General features: G+C 43.3%; 1 protein-coding gene across 1 annotated transcript; it reads left to right on the forward strand.

Moving 5' to 3' along the window:
- Nucleotides 1–89: 89 nt before the first annotated feature.
- LOC141987724 (uncharacterized) lies at nucleotides 90–14,073 on the forward strand. The gene is made up of 3 exons (XM_074953426.1): nucleotides 90–104; nucleotides 12,595–12,964; nucleotides 13,553–14,073. The coding sequence occupies exons 1-3, from the start codon at nucleotides 90–92 to the stop codon at nucleotides 14,071–14,073; spliced, it is 906 nt and encodes a 301-aa protein (XP_074809527.1).
- Nucleotides 14,074–19,157: the final 5,084 nt, after the last annotated feature.

Raw genomic sequence — 19,157 nt, forward strand, 5'->3', positions numbered from 1 at the left:
TAAATGAGTCTCCAAGGCTGTTAAGATGCTATTTTTCACTGGCAATAAAATTCACTTGAAATGAGTAGTTGGTTTTGGAGATTGCAGGCATGGAGGTGCAAGATGTAAGTTGATGTTTTCTAACTCCCTCAGATAATATTTTGGGGTGCTGGCAGCCAGTTAAGAGAAGCTATGGATTTTCAAGGTACTTGAACTATACTTGATTTGATGTTAAACAAATTATTTTGGCAGAGGAAATCTCTTGAGAAAAGGAACATGGGAGAAGACTAAGCAGTCCAGGGAAAAGTCCCTTTTTCCATTGCTTGTAATAGACTAAGTGGACTCCATTTTCCGGGGCAATAAAAAATATTCCTTCCATATGTAATCTATCTTCTTATTTCCAATACATTGATTTGATCTATGATACTACACAGACAAATGTAAACCTCTTTGATACACAGTGAGGAATATTATTCTGATTCAGTGGACAAAACACAAGCAAAAATCCCTCCCTATCACTTGATTAAGGGGTTTGAACTATTTATTCTCCCTGTGAAAAACTGGAGCTTGAAAACAGGAAGCATGAGCTAACAATGTAACCAATCTATTTGTTGTAGGGAACTATTTCTCCCTTGTCTTAAATTATAAGCTCTTTGGGGCAAGGCCTGTCTTTTTGTTATCTGTCTGTACAGTTTCTAACACAATAGGACCCTGCTTGGGGCCTGAAGATGCTACAACTATAACAAATAAATAATAAAAAAGCAATAAATGATGAGGAGATACGATAGAGAGAAAGTGGAATAACCAAAAGGGAAAAACAGTGGGAAACTTCTTTCACAGACCTGAGGCAATTTTAATGAATGCTTGTGAGGAAAACCTCTTAGGCAACTCCTTGATTTTATAGCTCAAGAATAAGTAGTAAATATCATGGGCCATCAGCGAGGATATCCTGAACATGAATGAAAAAAACCACACACAAACATTTGTAAGCCTTCTGTTTCTCAAGCATTCCTTCCAACCAAACTCTCCTGAAAAAATACTTTTGCCATTGTCCATAAATGTACTCTACATAGTGGACACTGTCAGGAAAAGTAAACCTAAAGGTTGGATTAAAAACTTTTTCCTGTTCTAGGAAGATGTGTTACATCCATAGTGGAAAAGAGAAAAGGCAATTTATTACCTGTGTCACAGGACAGGATGAGATTGCTGAATTAGTATGGGGTTAGGAGGTTCATTCTCATGCTAGGAAGTGGAGCTCTAGAAATCATTTATAACAAGAGACAAGCTTTTTATTGGTCTGCAGCTCAGGTCTTTTATGAGACACATTTTGCTGTCCTACAGGTCAAGATGAAATTATTAGCACTCACTAATATGCAAATAAATAGTAAATTAGGTCTTCAACTGGGACCCCTTGAATGTGAGATGAAATGTGTGCACTCTGGGATCATGTTGCTTTCACATACTGTCACTGATTTGCATGGGATGTAGAGTATATTGTAAGTCCATAGATCCATAAGAAGAGAGGTAAGCTGTAGGAGCATTGATCAATAAAGGGTTAGGGTAGAGATGGAACCCTGACAGTTGAGAAGAGAAAATTGTCTCCTTTCTCATGTTGTCTCCTCTGGAGAAATAAATGGTGTCCTGCTACAAGGACTCTATTGATATGGAATTGCACGGAAAGCAGGAAGCACCCCGCAACTTCAAACATTGTCCAAGGGAGGCCCCCATATAGGACATTGCAAAATACCCCACAATTTCACAAAATAAACGAGAGATAAAAAACCTGTACAATCCATTGGTCACTTGTCCCCAGGGACATGCCAAACTGCTGCTCTGAGGATTGCAATGGTGTTATACATGGGTCAGCTCTCTGTGGGCACACCAGACTACTGCACTGTAGTCTTTTCTCAATGTGGCAATGTAAGTCCAGAATCCTTACTTTTAAAAGGAGAATGGTTGTGCTGAGGAAGCCATGATTTTTTTTTAAATGGATATTTACTTTTTATTTATTTAAATTAAATTAAATAGTTTTAAATTAAAATAAACATGTATTTAAAATTAATTATGTTAAGGCCTGTACTTATTAGACTCTATTAAAATTGTTTAAATTAATAACAAAAATAATTAGACAGTGCATGTTTCCTGACAAGTTGTAAAGAAAGTCAAACCACTGAACTGGAGGAAGTCAATGGCCAAGCATCTGAAATCAGAGTCTGTTAATGTGCTAAATCAGCTTTTGACAGCAGTAGCCTCTTCTGCAGGTTCAGAGAGAATATTTTCTTCATTTCAGTTTATTCAACTAGTTCAGTTCGATGACTAATTCATTCCATGTTAAGAAACCAGTTAGGAATTCAAAAAGTAGGAAAGCTTATTATCCTCTTCCAATCTACGAATATAAACTAGGTGTGAGAGGATGAGATCTACTAGCTCTAAATTCTGGAAGGACATGGTGACCAGAACCAATGAGTTCAGTATACTAACTGCAACAATACTAACAAAACAGTTAATTTTATTTGCAAAATATGTTTTGATTGCTTATTTTTTATTTTTTATGTATCTAGCACATTTAAGGTAGTTTTATTCAACTAATAAATAAAAAAAATGTTGTTTTGGTGCATTTTTAATTGAATTCTAATTTCCATCTAAATGCAGTTTCACATAAATCATGAGTAGAAAATTAATCATCTAGTACATAAAAAAATATCATTCACTATTTTCTAATATAATAAAAATGTAAACAATAAAAATCTGAATGAATAAGTTAAAACTATAAAATTGCTTAATTAAATATGCATAGAAATAGTGTATTTTCCTGGTTAGGAAAAAGAAGAACCAAATATAATGTAAAGGCTATATTTAATTGCAATGCAACATGTTTTAACGATTACCAACCAAAGAAAATCAACCTTTCTTTAGGAAAATAACTAAAAAGTAGAAATGCAAAACATGATTAAAATCAATGATTTAAATAAAGATTTCCTGCATGCTTATTTAAATCATGATTAAAATTAGTGATTACTTTGATTTAACTCAATCCACTGTGAAGCTATGTGTGGCATAAGGTCAGAAACACAGTGTGACAGTACCATTTATGGTATTCGCAAAAAGAAAAGGAGTACTTGTGGCACCTTAGAGACTAACCAATTTATTTGAGCATAAGCTTTCGTGAGCTACAGCTCACTTCATCGGATGCGTACTGTGGAAAATACAGAAGATGTTTTTATACACACAGACCATGAAAAAATGGGTGTTTATCACTACAAAAGGTTTTCTCTCCCCCCACCCCACTCTCCTGCTGGTAATAGCTTATCTAAAGTGATCACTCTCCTTTCTATGTGTATGATAATCAAGGTGGGCCATTTCCAGCACAAATCCAGGGTTTAACAAGAACGTCCGAGGAACAGTGGGGGTGGGGGGAAGGAATAAACAAGGGGAAATAGGTTACTTTTTATAATGAATCAACCATTCCCAGTCTCTATTCAAGCCTAAATTAATTGTATCCAATTTGCAAATTAATTCCAATTCAGCAATCTCTCTTTGGAGTCTGTTTCTGAAGTTTTTCTGTTGTAATATCGCAACTTTCATGTCTGTAATCGCGTGACCAGGGAGATTGAAGTGTTCTCCGACTGGTTTATGAATGTTATAATTCTTGACGTCTGATTTGTGTCCATTTATTCTTTTACATAGAGACTGTCCAGTTTGACCAATATACATGGCAAAGGGGCATTGCTGGCACCTGATGGCATATATCACGTTGGCAGATGTGCAGGTGAACGAGCCTCTGATAGTGTGACTGATGTTATTAGGCCCTGTGATGGTGTCCCCTGAATAGATATGTGGACACAGTTGGCAATGGGCTTTGTTGCAAGGATAGGTTCCTGGGTTAGTGGTTCTGTTGTATGGTGTGTGGTTGCTGCTATTACCAACAGGAGAGTGGGGTAGGGGGAGAGAAAACCTTTTGTAGTGATAAACACCCATTTTTTCATGGTCTGTGTGTATAAAAACATCTTTTGTATTTTCCACAGTATGCATCCGATGAAGTGAGCTGTAGCTCATGAAAGCTTATGCTCAAATAAATTGGTTAGTCTCTAAGGTGCCACAAGTACTCCTTTTCTTTTTGCGAATACAGACTAACACGGCTGTTACTCTGAAACCTGTCATTTATGGTATTGTATCTTAATATCCATCTATCCATTCTATTGTTCCCAAGCTCCCTCTTATTTCTATAACTCTTTCCTCTTAATACACACTCAGCAGGACAAACCAAGAAGGTTCCTTCTATAGTTTCAACAAATACAACAAACACTCTAAAAATAGCACCTCCCTCATATAAATGAGAGTCAGTGTCACTCTGCCACCACCATGAGTGCCAACCTCAGGGCAGACTGCCAAGAATCAGGGCGGAGACCCCAAACTGGTTGTATGTTCTATAATTAGTTTTCACCAACCCTGTAAAAAAGTGTGAACTCCTAAAGCATTATAGCAGTCTTACCATGGAGTCACAAACAAACCCCTTGGGCATTGCAGTCTATCTTGCCACCCAAGCAAGCTGGACTTAGTGACAGATGGTTGCTATACACCAAAGATCAAAATATTCAGGTCACTCCCATCCCAGAGGACCAGTCACTTACCCCAAGTCGACTTGTACCTTAGATCTCACATGAAAGACAACACTTGTAGCCAATCCTATAGTAAACTATCTAAGTATTTATTAACTAAGGAAAGAAATGGGAAAGTTATTACAAGGTTAAAGTAGGCAAACCTATGTTCACAAATGAGTTACAATCTGTGGTTTCAAAAGGTGACAGTTGTTGTAATCTGACAGCTCTGAACATCTTTTAGTTGACGCTGGGGATCTCTGCTTCTGTTTTGTAGCTCCAGACTTGTGACGGTAAGAAAAACCCATGGCTGGCCTCTGCCAGCCAACTTGAGCTCATGGGGCTCAGGCTGTGGGGCTGTTTCATAGCTGTGTAGACTTCTGGGCTTGTGCTGCAGCCCAAGCTCTGGGACCCTTCCGCCCAGCAGAGTCCTAGAGCCCAGGCTCCAGCCCAAGTCTGGAAATCTACACAGCAATGAAACAACCCAACAGCCCAAGCCCTGCAAGCCCAAGTCAGCTGGCCTGGGCCAGCCATGGGTTTTTCTTTGCTGTGTAGACATACCTTTGAGAGTCCAAAAACCAAAAGAGGTGAAATTTTCCTGTCAGCTATTTTTATTTCCTTCTTCCACTATTCACGCTGATGGGATGAGCCCTTTTGTACCTAACCTTTTCATGGGTGTGAGGCGGCAATTAACAAAGTCTTTATATTGTGACATTCCACAATGGCCCATTTAGTTTTGACAGGCCTTCTTGATGAACAGGCGCTAAGCCCTCCTGACTGCATTCACAGTTTCAGAGCAACCATTTTTTTACAGTTACAAAGCAAAAACTTAAATATTACCTCAGAAGTGAGTTTAATGCAGGCAGCAACTTACGTGCATTTCATAAAGAGTAAACACTAAACACATTGTTATAAAGCTAATACCCATCTTAACCATACTAACACACAGGTGAAACAGACTGGTTTCCAGCAATGAATTTGCCAGTGCTCAATTGAGGCCTAAAACCTTGGCAAGAGCTGGCATCTGGTCTGCCAGCATCACAGTCTGCAAAGAATTGAGAGAAGAACTATTAAATGATTATCGAATGTATAACTGCTCTAAATTACATAAAATAAAAAATAAAGTCTTAAGAATGTTTAGCTATTTGAGTTCTCCAACTGATTGCACTCTCCTTTGTGGTTTACAATTGCATAGCCTAGCATACCACAGCATAATTATCCTAGGTTGTCCCTGGATGCATTGGATGGTGTATCGCACAATAAAGTACACCAAATAGTCTCAGGATTTTTTCCTGTTTTTCATTATCTGCAATGACAGCTGGATCAGGTTCACCAATAATATCTTCCATAATTAGCATTTCCCAAGTTGCTGTAAGATAACTTCAGCCACAGGGAACCTGCAGCAGGAGTTTAAGAAAGTGGCAGACAAGCATGGGTGAGACCAGACTCTGAATCCTGATTAAAGATGGACAAATGTGCTTACAAAATAAGAATGAATTAGGACCTCCGACCAAAAAACTCATGGGTGAAATCCTAGCCCCACTGAAGTCAATGGCAAAATGGCCTACAAAACTCTTGACATTGATTAGGTAACATGTGCGCTGTGATCATTGCTTATTAAAAGTGGGGCTAATGCCGAATGCTTCCAATTATAAGACCCTGTTTTCAGTTGCTCATATCATTGACAAATTCAACCATTTGGGCTGAAATTTTCCATGCTGGATGTCTACCTCAGGCTCAATGGTTTTTCTGTTTGTTTGTTTTTGAAAGTTTCAGCCAAAACTTTTCAGCCATTTCTGAGAATGAGATTAAGGGGAAATACATTGTTTTGGAATGTTAAACAAATTCTCTCAACCTTTTCTTTGAGCAACTCTATCATCCTGATGGTTTGGCTCAGGGACTTGAAATATGGCAGTGGGGTAGCTTTTCTGTCAGGGACACGCCTTTTGCTGTTCCTGTGAAAATCTGCTCAAATTTAGCCAAGTTTACAAGCCTTTGAAAAATCTCAATTTGCACATGCTCAATAGAGATTTTTTAGCGTTCAGCAGCTAACGTCGCTGAAGATTCCATATGCACTGAGCACTCTGGAGCCTCTTACAGCTTCTAATGCTGATGAGACTGCACAAGCACCATCCCCACTGAGCAACTGGGCACATTCAATCCCCTCACAGCTCTAGCGTGACCAGACTGTGTATGTGCCAGCCCCACAAAGTGATGTAACATGGGTGGGGTCAGGGCCTGGTACTAAGAGCAGAGAGCCTGTCTCTCCTGGGCTTTCAGTGACACCGCCGCCCCGCAAGGCGGCAACCAGGCAAAGTGGAGGAGGAAGCTGCCTGATTCAAATCCAGAGGAGCCAGACTGGGGGAGAGTGAAAGTAGTAGATTGGGACTAGGAGCCTGGCAAGACTGGGACTGGAGTGGGGAAAGAAACTGACTGTGAGTCAGGGGGTGAGGGAAACTGATACTGGGGATGGGGGTTGCGGTGGGGGTAAGAAGCCAGCAGACTAGGACTGGGTGGGAAAGAGATGCTAGGATTAGTTGGGCAAGGAGACTGGGAGGGCCAGTGAGGAAACTGGGGTGAGGGAACAGTATGGGGAGGAGAAGAAACTGGGAGTGGCTAGGCAAATAGACTGTGCACAGGATAGACCTGTTCTGGGGGTGGAGTAGGATTGTGCAGAGAAGGAGTCTGTTATTTTTAGGATCCAACGCCTCTGTTATACCAATAAAATAAAAACCAGCAGGATCTTACTAAAGGGGAAAAGGCAAAATGCCACATTTATTGTGAATACAGAAAGAATCATAGTAAGCAGCTAGTTATAGCTATAACATTCCATTTAATCTCATATTTATTCACACATTCATTCATACACACACATACACAGGTTCTGCAAGGTTGTTATCATAGTTACCAGCCTTAGAGTTGCTCATGCCAAGCCACTGGCCAGGTGGCCTGGACATGAGGAGGGAGCAGGGCCTCGTCAGAAGCACATCTGATGCTCCTGGAAGATGGTTTTCAGAATCAGACCCCAAAGTTCTCACTTTCTAGAGTCCATTTTTATAGGAATTTCTTCCTATGCCAGTCTATGGGAATTGCTTCATCATGCTGTTGCTGAATCAATCAGCAGACGGCACATTCCTGATGGCTCCGTGTTGCCAGATGTTATCTTGTTCTTTGGTTCTCACATTCTTGAGGCTGTTGGGTGGATTCCAGTCTGCCCACCGGGGGTCCTCTGGTTATTTCCAGTTGATGCCTTCTTCAGCTGATGGACACTGGATTCTTAGGCTGGCACCTCCCTGATCATTCAGTTATTATCCACACCAAGCATCCATCCACATACATCCTCTATCACTGTTTTAATCACAATTGTTAACAAAGCAAGATGAATACAACAAAAGGGCGGGGAGTCTCTGGGTGCTCTTTCTGTTGTTACAGAGTATTGCTTTGAGTCTCTCTCTGCGTGAGTAGATGTTGTTACAAAGAATTGCTCTGAGAACAGACTCTGTCTTAGAATGTACTAACGCAATTAGCAGCTTGCAAGTTTCACACATAGCGGGAGAGAAACAGCACCAAAAACCAAGAGACCTCTTAATTAGTAATACCCTGGAATTTAAACTATGGGGAATCAAACTCATTTGTGATTTTAATACAGAACTTCTTTAATGTGATCCAACACCTCACCTGTTGCAGAAGTTGGGTAGCAAATGAGGCAGGGGACTGCAGGAAGAGAAAGGGTGAACTCATGGTTAAGGAGGTGGAATGCTGCCCTGGAGATCTGGATTCTCTCCCTGTCTCTGCCACAGAGTTCCTGTGCGATGCTGGACAAATCCCTAAAGCCAAATATCTCACAGGTGGTCATTAATTGTGTGTTCCTCATTTTCTGGGTGCTTAACCTGAGACACTGAGGTCTGATTTGCAGAACTGCTAAGCACTCACAGCTGCAACTGAAGTCAATGGGACCTGTGCTTTGAACCTATAAAGTGCTATATAATGCTAAGCATGCTGAAAAATCGAGTCCTAGGCATCTCAAATTGGAAACCCAAAAATTTGTAGATATTTGTTACCATAATCTCTCTGAATCTCAGCTCCCCATCTGTAAAATGGGGATAATACCACCTCTTCACATCACAGGGATTTTGTGAAGATAGCTTCATAAACCCTAATTAATGTCTCAGACACTGCAGTAGTGAGTGCTGTAGAAAAGCCCATGAGGAAATTAATAATTCTGTCTTCCGAGCAGGATTTGAATAGTATGCAGTAAATAAAGCCTGGGGCCACACATTGAAGAACGAAGATAAAATAAAATATTGACAGCTGCTGACTAAGTGAGCACCAGCCATGCTGTGCACTGAATAAGGCAGGTGTCCTGTGGAAAACTAGTGTGTGATCATATAATTAAATACTGTCATACTGTGCAGGCAACCTTAATTTTGGCATTTCATACCTTTGGAGCTTTACGTGACTTTACAACTTTAATATAGTTTTGTGTGTAATTATTAACTAAAATGGTCTCACCGTGTTACTCCCCTGTGATTGTTGTATCCATCTGTTGTCCCTCATCCCATACTTCGTCCCTGTCCCAAAGAGCTTAAGTCTTGTAGTTGCATGTACAGCATCTTGCATAATTCCTGGCTGGGGACTCTAGGCTCTACTACAATAAAAATGATTAACCATGATAATAGGTGCTTATGAAAATTGTACCCAAGTAGCTTAGGTGCCTAAGTCCCATTGACTTTCAACAAGATCGGCTACCAACATGCCTAAGTCAACGTTGAAAATGGGGCTTAGGATCCTAACTCACTTATGGGCTTTTAAAAATTGTACCCAATAATCATTAACTTTCAAAGAATTTGGTTGCGTTCAGATAGAACCTTTCACCACAGGTTTTAAAAAAAGAGTCAGTCTGGCTCGCTTTCAAACAGCAGTTTTCCCATTGTAATGTGTCTCTGCACTTCCCAGTTTCAGTCAAGTCCGGAAACAGAAGTGTTGAAATACCTGTTAAATACAGAACCCTAATGGTATTTGTGGCCTGATTAGCAAAGGGAAGTACAAATGGGAAATACTCCACACAACGTAAAAGAACCTGCTCCTGTGCAGTTTCCAGCCAACCCTTTCTTGCAGAGTCAGGAGGCTCACCGTTGTTGAGGTAAAGACTAAAAGAGCATTCAAACGTTTGGGTGCTTACCCAAACCAACCAAACCTCCAAGTCATTTGAAATGTGCTCATTACTAGACATGTTGCTCAAGGCTGTGGCAACAGTAAAACTTTGAACGAAAAACTGACATGCTGAAGACTAGTCCTGGGTCAGAAACACCTGGCATTATGCAGGTTGAGATTATTCTCCTCCAGCTCAGAGTACATTTTGCTAGAATGATCAAGTCTTGTCTTCTCTGTTTTTGTTGGAGGACCCTTTAAAGGGCTACTGAATATTTTCACTCCTTGAATGGGCTATTTGAATTTTCAACAGAGATCTTTTCTCCCAAGAATTTGTTAGGCTATGAGTTAAATATATGGTTAAAAACAAAGGATTTTATATTGTCTGATTAAAAATCCCTTCTCCTTTCAACTGCTCAGTTTCAGTCTGTTGTGATATCATAATCCTTTTAATTCTCCCATCAACGATAGTGTTCTCTGCAAAAGCAGAGTCTGCAAGACTTGATATTTCTAAACTGAGAAAAACAAGTAGGGGAAAAATACCTGAAAACATACAAACCTCTGAGGACTTTTTTATACATCATAAAGAAGTGGGAAAGGGTTTCATGTACAGATTACATTTCATTACACTTGGAACTTGTGTGGAACTTTTCATCCTCAAAACATTTATACATTGAATAATTAATTGCTCCTATTATATTAACTTTGAGGGCATATGGAACAGTTCTGTAAACGATGAAACACTCCTTCCACTCCGGTCCCCTGTTTTCCAAATGTTCATAGCAATAGAAGTAATTTGGGGAACCTACAGCAGCTGGTTTGGCTTCGATTAGTACCGCTGCAAGCTGCAGAGATGGTATCTTATTTCTTTAGATTTGCAGCCTGACATGTGAGGTGGCCAGAGGGACCTAAAGTGAAAACATACATTTGCCACATGACAAAAAAGCAACATGTAAGGAGCACAGCCTAGTTTTTGCATGGAGTGAAGGCCAGCAAACAGTAGAAGCCAATTATCCCCTGAGCTGGTCATTAGTATGTTTGGTTTGCTTGCTTCGGTGAAGAAAGAATGTTGGCAGAGCCACATACAGCTCCTGACAGGCAGAGAATGCAAATGAGGTAGAAGCAAGAGAAAAAGCATGCAGTTATGGTGGATACCCACTTGCTTTGAGTGCTCTGTGAAAGGCCAAAATGTCTTCAGCAAAGCGAGGAGTTTACACGCTGTATCTTGCGTAACTGCATGTATTTGAAATGTATTAGTGCTTTTATAAAACATCTACTTGGAATTGCTCCTAAACTCCTGTGCTCTTCTTACCACCATCCCTGCCTCCAGGGGTCTGCTGATTGTCTTGACTTTTGTAACCCAAGGCTTTTGGTACAAAAAGAGCTATAATAAAAAGAGTACTTGTTTGTTAGATGTTGCTGATTTTGTTAGCACAGTGAGTGTATACGGTGTTTAATAAACACACTAACAAAAGCACATTCAATGCTTACAGTCTGACTCAGGCTGATACAATATTGGAAAATGTAGTTCCAACACAGGACTATGTTAAGGACACGATTCAGGAAAGAAAGTAGTTGCCATTGATGTTAAGCCTATTAAGTGCTTTACTGAGTGGGATCCTTATTGTGGCTCCAGACATTCCTATACTTGAACTGTATTTCTCTGCATTGTTTTAGTAATAGAATGTATCCCTATAAATTAATGCAATCCTCATAATATAGCAGAAAAGTTGTCCATTTGTTTGCCTACACATTACCTGTATGGAGATAATTAATACTGCATAACAAAGTCCTAAATTAACTCTGCGACCTTATCACAAATCTAGGGGGAATTACCATTCAAATGCTACATGGCACAACCCTTGCTTTGGAATAATTTAGAAATAAATCCATTCACACCTGTGGGGTGTCCAATTACACTGAATATTTAAGAGCACACTATGTCATTCCGAAGAGTTACAATAATTATTTTTATCACTGACAACTGCTGACTCCTCCCTCCCGCTTATTCCAGGAGAGGGTGGTGCCACCTCAGCTGAAGTAACACAAGCCCCCTATGTAGCAGGAGGAAGGCAATCCTTTGTGAGCCATCCTAAGTTTAGCAGGTTTCATTTCCGGCCCTAATTTGTCTTAAAATACTTGGCAGTACTGGTCTCTGGCCTGTGTCAGCGTACTGTACATTTTCTCTGCTCACGGAAGTGCATGGCTCATTAACATTAAAATGGCGTAGGCTGGTGAAACTTCACGTGTGCCAGTGAAAGTTCCTGCAGTCATGCTGGAGATGTGTCTGTCACAAAGCCCTGGTCTACACTAGGACTTTAGGTCGAATTTAGCAGCATTAAATCGATGTAAACCTGCACCCGTCCACACGATGAAGCCCTTTATTTCGACTTAAAGGGCTCTTAAAATCGATTTCCTTACTCCACCCCTGACAAGTGGATTAGCGCTTAAATCGGCCTTGCCAGGTCGAATTTGGGGTACTGTGGACACAATTCGACGGTATTGGCCTCCGGGAGCTATCCCAGAGTGCTCCATTTTGACCGCTCTGGACAGCACTCTCAACTCAGATGCACTGGCCAGGTAGACAGGAAAAGAACCGCGAACTTTTGAATCTCATTTCCTGTTTGGCCAGCGTGGCAAGCTGCAGGTGACCATGCAGAGCTCATCAGCAGAGGTGACCATGATGGAGTCTCAGAATCGCAAAAGAGCTCCAGCATGGACCGAACGGGAGGTATGGGATCTGATTGCTGTATGGGGAGAGGAATCCGTGCTATCAGAACTCCGTTCCAGTTTTCGAAATGCCAAAACCTTTGTCAAAATCTCCCAGGGCATGAAGGACAGAGGCCATAACAGGGACCCAAAGCAGTGCCGCGTGAAACTGAAGGAGCTGAGGCAAGCCTACCAGAAAACCAGAGAGGCGAACGGCCGCTCCGGGTCAGAGCCCCAAACATGCCGCTTCTATGATGAGCTGCATGCCATTTTAGGGGGTTCAGCCACCACTACCCCAGCCGTGTTGTTTGACTCCTTCAATGGAGATGGAGGCAATACGGAAGCAGGTTTTGGGGACGAAGAAGATGATGATGATGACGAGGTTGTAGATAGCTCACAGCAAGCAAGCGGAGAAACCGGTTTTCCCGACAGCCAGGAACTGTTTCTCACCCTGGACCTGGAGCCAGTACCCCCTGAACCCACCCAAGGCTGCCTCCTGGACCCAGCAGGCGGAGAAGGGACCTCCGGTGAGTGTACCTTTTAAAATACTATACATGGTTTAAAAGCAAGCATGTGAAAGGATTACTTTGCCCTGGCATTCGCGGCTCTCCTGGATATACTCCCAAAGCCTTTGCAAAAGGTTTCTGGGGAGGGCAGACTTATTGCGTCCTTCATGGTAGGACACTTTACCACTCCAGGCCAGTAACACGTACTCAGGAATCATTGTACAACAAAGCATTGCAGTGTATGTTTGCTAGCGTTCAAGCAACATCCGTTCTTTATCTCTCTGTGTTATCCTCAGGAGAGTGAGATATAATACATGGTCACCTGGTTGAAATAGGGTGCTTTTCTTCAGGGGACACTCAGAGGAGCCCATTCCTGCTGGGCTGTTTGCCTGCGGCTGAACAGAAATGTTCCCCGCTGTTAGCCACAGGGAGGGGCGAGGGTTGAGGGGGTAGCCACGCGGTGGGGGGAGGCAAAATGCGACCTTGTAACGAAAGCACATGTGCTATGTATGTAATGTTAACAGCAAGGTTTACCCTGAAAGAGTGTAGCCAGTGTTTTATAAAATGTGTCTTTTTAAATACCGCTGTCCCTTTTCTTTTCTCCACCAGCTGCATGTGTTTCAATGATCACAGGATCTTCTCCTTCCCAGAGGCTAGTGAAGATTAGAAAGAAAAAAAAACGTACTCGAGATGAAATGTTCTCCGAGCTCATGCTGTCCTCCCACACTGACAGAGCACAGACGAATGCGTGGAGGCAAATAATGTCAGACTGCAGGAAAGCACAAAATGACCAGGAGGAGAGGTGGCGGGCTGAAGAGAGTAAGTGGCGGGTTGAAGAGAGGGCTGAAGCTCGAATGTGGCGGCAGCGTGATGAGAGGAGGCAGGATTCAATGCTGAGGCTGCTGGAGGACCAAACCAGTATGCTCCAGTGTATGGTTGAGCTGCAGCAAAGGCAGCTGGAGCACAGACTGCCACTACAGCCCCTGTGTAACCAACCGCCCTCCTCCCCAAGTTCCATAGCCTCCACACCCAGACGCCCAAGAACGCGGTGGGGGGGCCACCGGCCAACCAGCCACTCCACCACAGAGGATTGCCCAAAAAAAAGAAGGCTGGCATTCAATAAATTTTAAAGTTGTAAACTTTTAAAGTGCTGTGTGGCATTTTCCTTCCCTCCTCCACCACCCCTCCTGGGCTACCTTGGTAGTCATCCCCCTATTTGTGTGATGAATGAATAAAGAATGCATGAATGTGAAGCAACAATGACTTTATTGCCTCTGCAAGTGGTGATCAAAGGGAGGAGGGGAGGGTGGTTAGCTTACAGGGAAGTAGAGTGAACCAAGGGGCGGGGGGTTTCATCAAGGAGAAACAAACAGAACTTTCACACCGTAGCCTGGCCAGTCATGAAACTGGTTTTCAAAGCCTCTCTGATGCGTACCGCACCCTCCTGTGCTCTTCTAACTGCCCTGGTGTCTGGCTGCGCGTAACCAGCAGCCAGGCGATTTGCCTCAACCTCCCACCCCGCCATAAACGTCTCCCCCTTACTCTCACAGATATTGTGGAGCACACAGCAAGCAGTAAAAACAGTGGGAATATTGGTTTTGCTGAGGTCTAAGTGAGTCAGTAAACTGCACCAGCGCGCCTTTAAACGTCCAAATGCACATTCTACCACCATTCTGCACTTGCTCAGCCTGTAGTTGAACAGCTCCTGACTGCTGTCCAGGCTGCCTGTGTACGGCTTCATGAGCCATGGCATTAAGCGGTAGGCTGGGTCCCCAAGGATACATATAGGCATTTCAACATCACCAACAGTTATTTTCTGGTCTGGGAATAAAGTCCCTTCTTGAAGCTTTTGAAACAGACCAGAGTTCCTGAAGATGCGAGCGTCATGTACCTTTCCCGGCCATCCCACGTTGATGTTGGTGAAACATCCCTTGTGATCCACCAGAGCTTGCAGCACTATTGAAAAGTACCCCGCGCGGTTTATGTACTCGCCGGCTTGGTGCTCCGGTGCCAAGATAGGGATATGGGTTCCGTCTATGGCCCCACCACAGTTAGGGAATCCCATTGCAGCAAAGCCATCCACTATGACCTGCACATTTCCCAGGGTCACTACCCTTGATATCAGCAGATCTTTGATTGCGTGGGCTACTTGCATCACAGCAGCCCCCACAGTAGATTTGCCCACTCCAAATTGATTCCCAACTGACCGGTAGCTGTCTGGTATTGCAAGCTTCCACAGGGCTATCGCCACTCGCTTCTCAACTGTGAGGGCTGCTCTCATCTTGGTATTCATGCGCTTCAGGGCAGGGGAAAGCAAGTCACAAAGTTCCATGAAAGCGCCCTTACGCGTGCGAATGTTTCGCAGCCACTGGGAATCGTCCCAGACCTGCAACACTATGCGGTCCCACCAGTCTGTGCTTGTTTCCCGAGCCCAGAATCGGCGTTCCACAGCATGAACATGCCCCATTAGCACCATGATGCATGCATTGGCAGGGCGCATGCTTTCAGAGAAATCTGTGTCCATGTCCTGATCACTCACGTGACCGCGCTGACGTCGCCTCCTCGCCCGGTAGCGCTTTGCCAGGTTCTGGTGCTGGATATACTGCTGGATAATGCGTGTGGTGTTTAATGTGCTCCTAATTGCCAAAGTGAGCTGAGCGGACTCCATGCTTGCCTTGGTATGGCGTCCGCACAGAAAAAAGGCGCAGAATGATTGTCTGCCGTTGCTCTGACGGAGGGAGGGGCAACTGACGACATGGCTTACAGGGTTGGCTTCAGGGGGCTAAAATCCACAAAGGGAGTGGCTTTACATCAAGGAGTAGTTCAGGCAGGACTTCACGGAGGGTTCCAATAAGAAATGGTGCACCTAAGTTATTGTTCTTATTGGAACAAGGAGGTTAGCCTGGCCTCTGATTGATACATGGCTAGATTTACCTCGCTGCACCTTCTCTGTGAGTGACTGCAGTGTGACCTAGAGGAATGAGTCCCCTAGACAGGGGAGAAGGCAAATGAGTACAAAACAAATCTGGTCTATTTCTTGTTTTGATCCACTCCATCTATCTTTTACATCTTTGGCTGGCAGCAGACGGTGCAGAAGGACTGCAAGCCATCCACATCTCATGGCTGCTCGGCAGAAGATGGTACAGTACGACTGCTAGCCATCCTCATCTCTTGCCTGCCTGGCAGAAGATGGCACAGTACGATTGCTAGCCATCCTCATCTCTTGCCTGCCCGGCAGAAGATGGTACAATACAATTGCTAGCCATCGTCATCTCTTGCCTGCCCGGCAGAAGATGGTACAATACGACTGCTAGCAATCCGTATTGCCTGCCTGCTCACCATTAGACGGTTCAATACGACTGACTGCAGGACTAAAGAGAATGACCTGGTCAAGTCACCAAAAATTTAGTCCCTGCGCCCATGTCTGCCCAGGCGCTCCCAGCCGACGTGGCCAGGAGCACCTCGGACATGACGAGGACGGCTATCAGTCATACTGCACCGTCTGCTGCCAGAAGGCAATGGGTTGCTGCTACTGTGTAGCAATGCCGTACCGCGTCTGCCAGCACCCAGGAGACATACAGTGACGGTTACCTGAGCGGGCTCCATGCTTGCGGTGGTATGGCGTCCGCACAGGTAACTCAGGAAAAAAGGCGCGAAACGATTGTCTGCCCTTGCCTTCACGGAGGGAGGGAGGGAACGGGGGCCGGACAATATGTACCCAGAACCACCCGCGACAATGTTTTAGCCCAATCAGAGTGCTCCATTGTGACTGCTCTGGACAGCACTCTCAACTCAGATGCACGATTGTTTGCCGTTGCTCTGACGCAGGGAGGGGCGACTGAGGACACGGCTTACAGGGTTGACTTCACGGAGGGTTCCAATAAGAAATGATGCACCTAAGTTATTGTTCTTATTGGAACAAGGAGGTTAGCCTGGCCTCTGATTGATACATGGCTAGATCTACCTCGCTGCACCTTCTCTGTGAGTGACTGCAGTGTGACCTAGAGGAATGAGTCCCCTAGACAGGGGAGAAGGCAAATGAGTACAAAACAAATCTGGTCTATTTCTTGTTTTGATCCACTCCATCTATCTTTTACATCTTTGGCTGGCAGCAGACGGTGCAGAAGGACTGCATGCCATCCACATCTCATGGCTGCTCGGCAGAAGACGGTGCAATAGGACTGCTAGCAATCCATATTGCCTGCCTGCTCACCATAAGACGGTTCAATAGGACTGACTGCTGGACTAAAGAGAATGACCTGGTCAAGTCACTAAAAATTTAGTCCCTGCGCCCATGTCTGCCCAGGCGCTCCTGATCGACCTCACACAGGCGACCAGGAGCACCTCGGACATGACAAGGACGGCTACCAGTCATACTGCACCGTCTGCTGCCAGAAGGCAATGGGTTGCTGCTACTGTGTAGCAATGCCGTACCGCGTCTGCCAGCACCCAGGAGACATACGGTGACGGTTACCTGAGCGGGCTCCATGCTTGCGGTGGTATGGCGTCCGCACAGGTAACTCAGGAAAAAAGGCGCGAAACGATTGTCTGCCCTTGCTTTCACGGAGGGAGGGAGGGAGGGAAGGGGGGACTGACGATATGTACCCAGAACCACCCGTGACAATGTTTCAGCCCCATCAGGCATTGGGATCTCAACCCAGAATTCCAATGGGCAGCGGAGACTGCGGGAACTGTGGGATAGCTACCCACAGTGCAACGCTCTGGAAGTCGACTCTAGCCTCGGTACTGTGGAAGCACTCCGCCGAGTTAATGCACTTAATGCACTTCTGTGGGGACACACACACTCGAATATATAAAACCGATTTCTAAAAAACCGACTTCTATAAATTCAACCTTATTCCGTAGTGTAGACATACCCAAAGATTACACATTATTGCTCATTTGTTGCACATCTGCCCCAACTGAACTACATTCTCCAAACCGGTCTCTGAAAACTGCTCCTCCCTCCCCTGCCTCTTTATTTCTTCTTTCTATGTTTGTGTGCTAGGGTTTCTGAAAAGAAATAATAAAGCCCCTCAGTCTCACTGTGTCACTCTTCAGATTATATGAACATCACTAGGGGCAAGAGAGAAGAGAGTCAGAACGTCAGACAGGGGATGGTACATCACCCCTTTGGAGGAAGTCTGGAATGGTCAGAAAGATACTAGGAATAATTTCCTTTCTGTGTATGAATCCAAGCTATATATTGGTAAAGGAAGGGATCTATTCATGGTGTAAGGTATCACAATCTGGCCTTATTTATTTAAGAGATACTTGGGCTGTTAATTTTTATTTTTACGAATCCCTTTTCCCAATTACCATTTGGAGCCTATCACACTATTCTCCGATTGGCCAGTAGAGTCACTGTTGAGCACCATCAGCCACTCCCCTCTCTCGCCAAGGGACTAACCATGCAGCTTCTGCTGCACTCCCAGCCCTTGATAAACATATTTAATTTTTTACATTTAAAATATTCCTACATAAGAATACATAAATATATTGCATATATAAATAAAGCAAATATTTATATTATACGAATATTCTAAAGACATTTAAATTTAGGCTTGGCCAAATTCAACTTTATATATATATATATATAATTACAACAGATAATACTCATGTTTATTTTAAAGCATTTTTTAGATTTTTATCTGTTGACATTTTCACAGTTGCAGGAAATGATGGGGGAGGTCAGACAATCATTTAATGACAGACGCTGAGATTCAAAAAGTTAAAGCTTTATAGTCATTAAAACACAAATTATCAACATTGCATGTCAAAATACAAAGTAAATATCCTTAAATCAAACTCCAAGTTCTCAAGCAGCATTCTTCTTACTTTGCCTATTTGTAAATGTTGATGATTATCGATGGAAATATTTTTGCCGGTTTCTGTGTGTATGGTGAAATTGATGTTTGTCCACAATTACCAATAAAAATCTAATCCTTCCAAACCTAGTTAAATTAGATCCAGAACAAAAAATTAACACTAAGGCTGGCCAGACCACTATGATCAAAGTGTTAGACTAGTATTTATCTACTCCCAAACATAACTATTATACTCTGCAACAAAATCAATGCTATGTCTATTTTCTGGTTCTCACCATCTCTCCCACCCCCAACCCCACTTCTTCTATCACCTCTCCTCTTCTTACCTATGTCTACTCCTCTTAATATACGATGGTCTCTTCATTCTTCTACCTTCTGAACTCCTC

Source organism: Natator depressus, chromosome 1 (genome assembly GCF_965152275.1).
Source record: "Natator depressus isolate rNatDep1 chromosome 1, rNatDep2.hap1, whole genome shotgun sequence".
NCBI classification, from domain to species: domain Eukaryota; kingdom Metazoa; phylum Chordata; order Testudines; family Cheloniidae; genus Natator; species Natator depressus.

Coding starts and splice junctions, on each gene's coding strand:
- LOC141987724 (XM_074953426.1), top strand. Junction 12,965..13,552: donor AGGCGGAGAAGGGACCTCCG/GTGAGTGTACCT, acceptor TTTCTCCACCAG/CTGCATGTGTTTCAATGATC.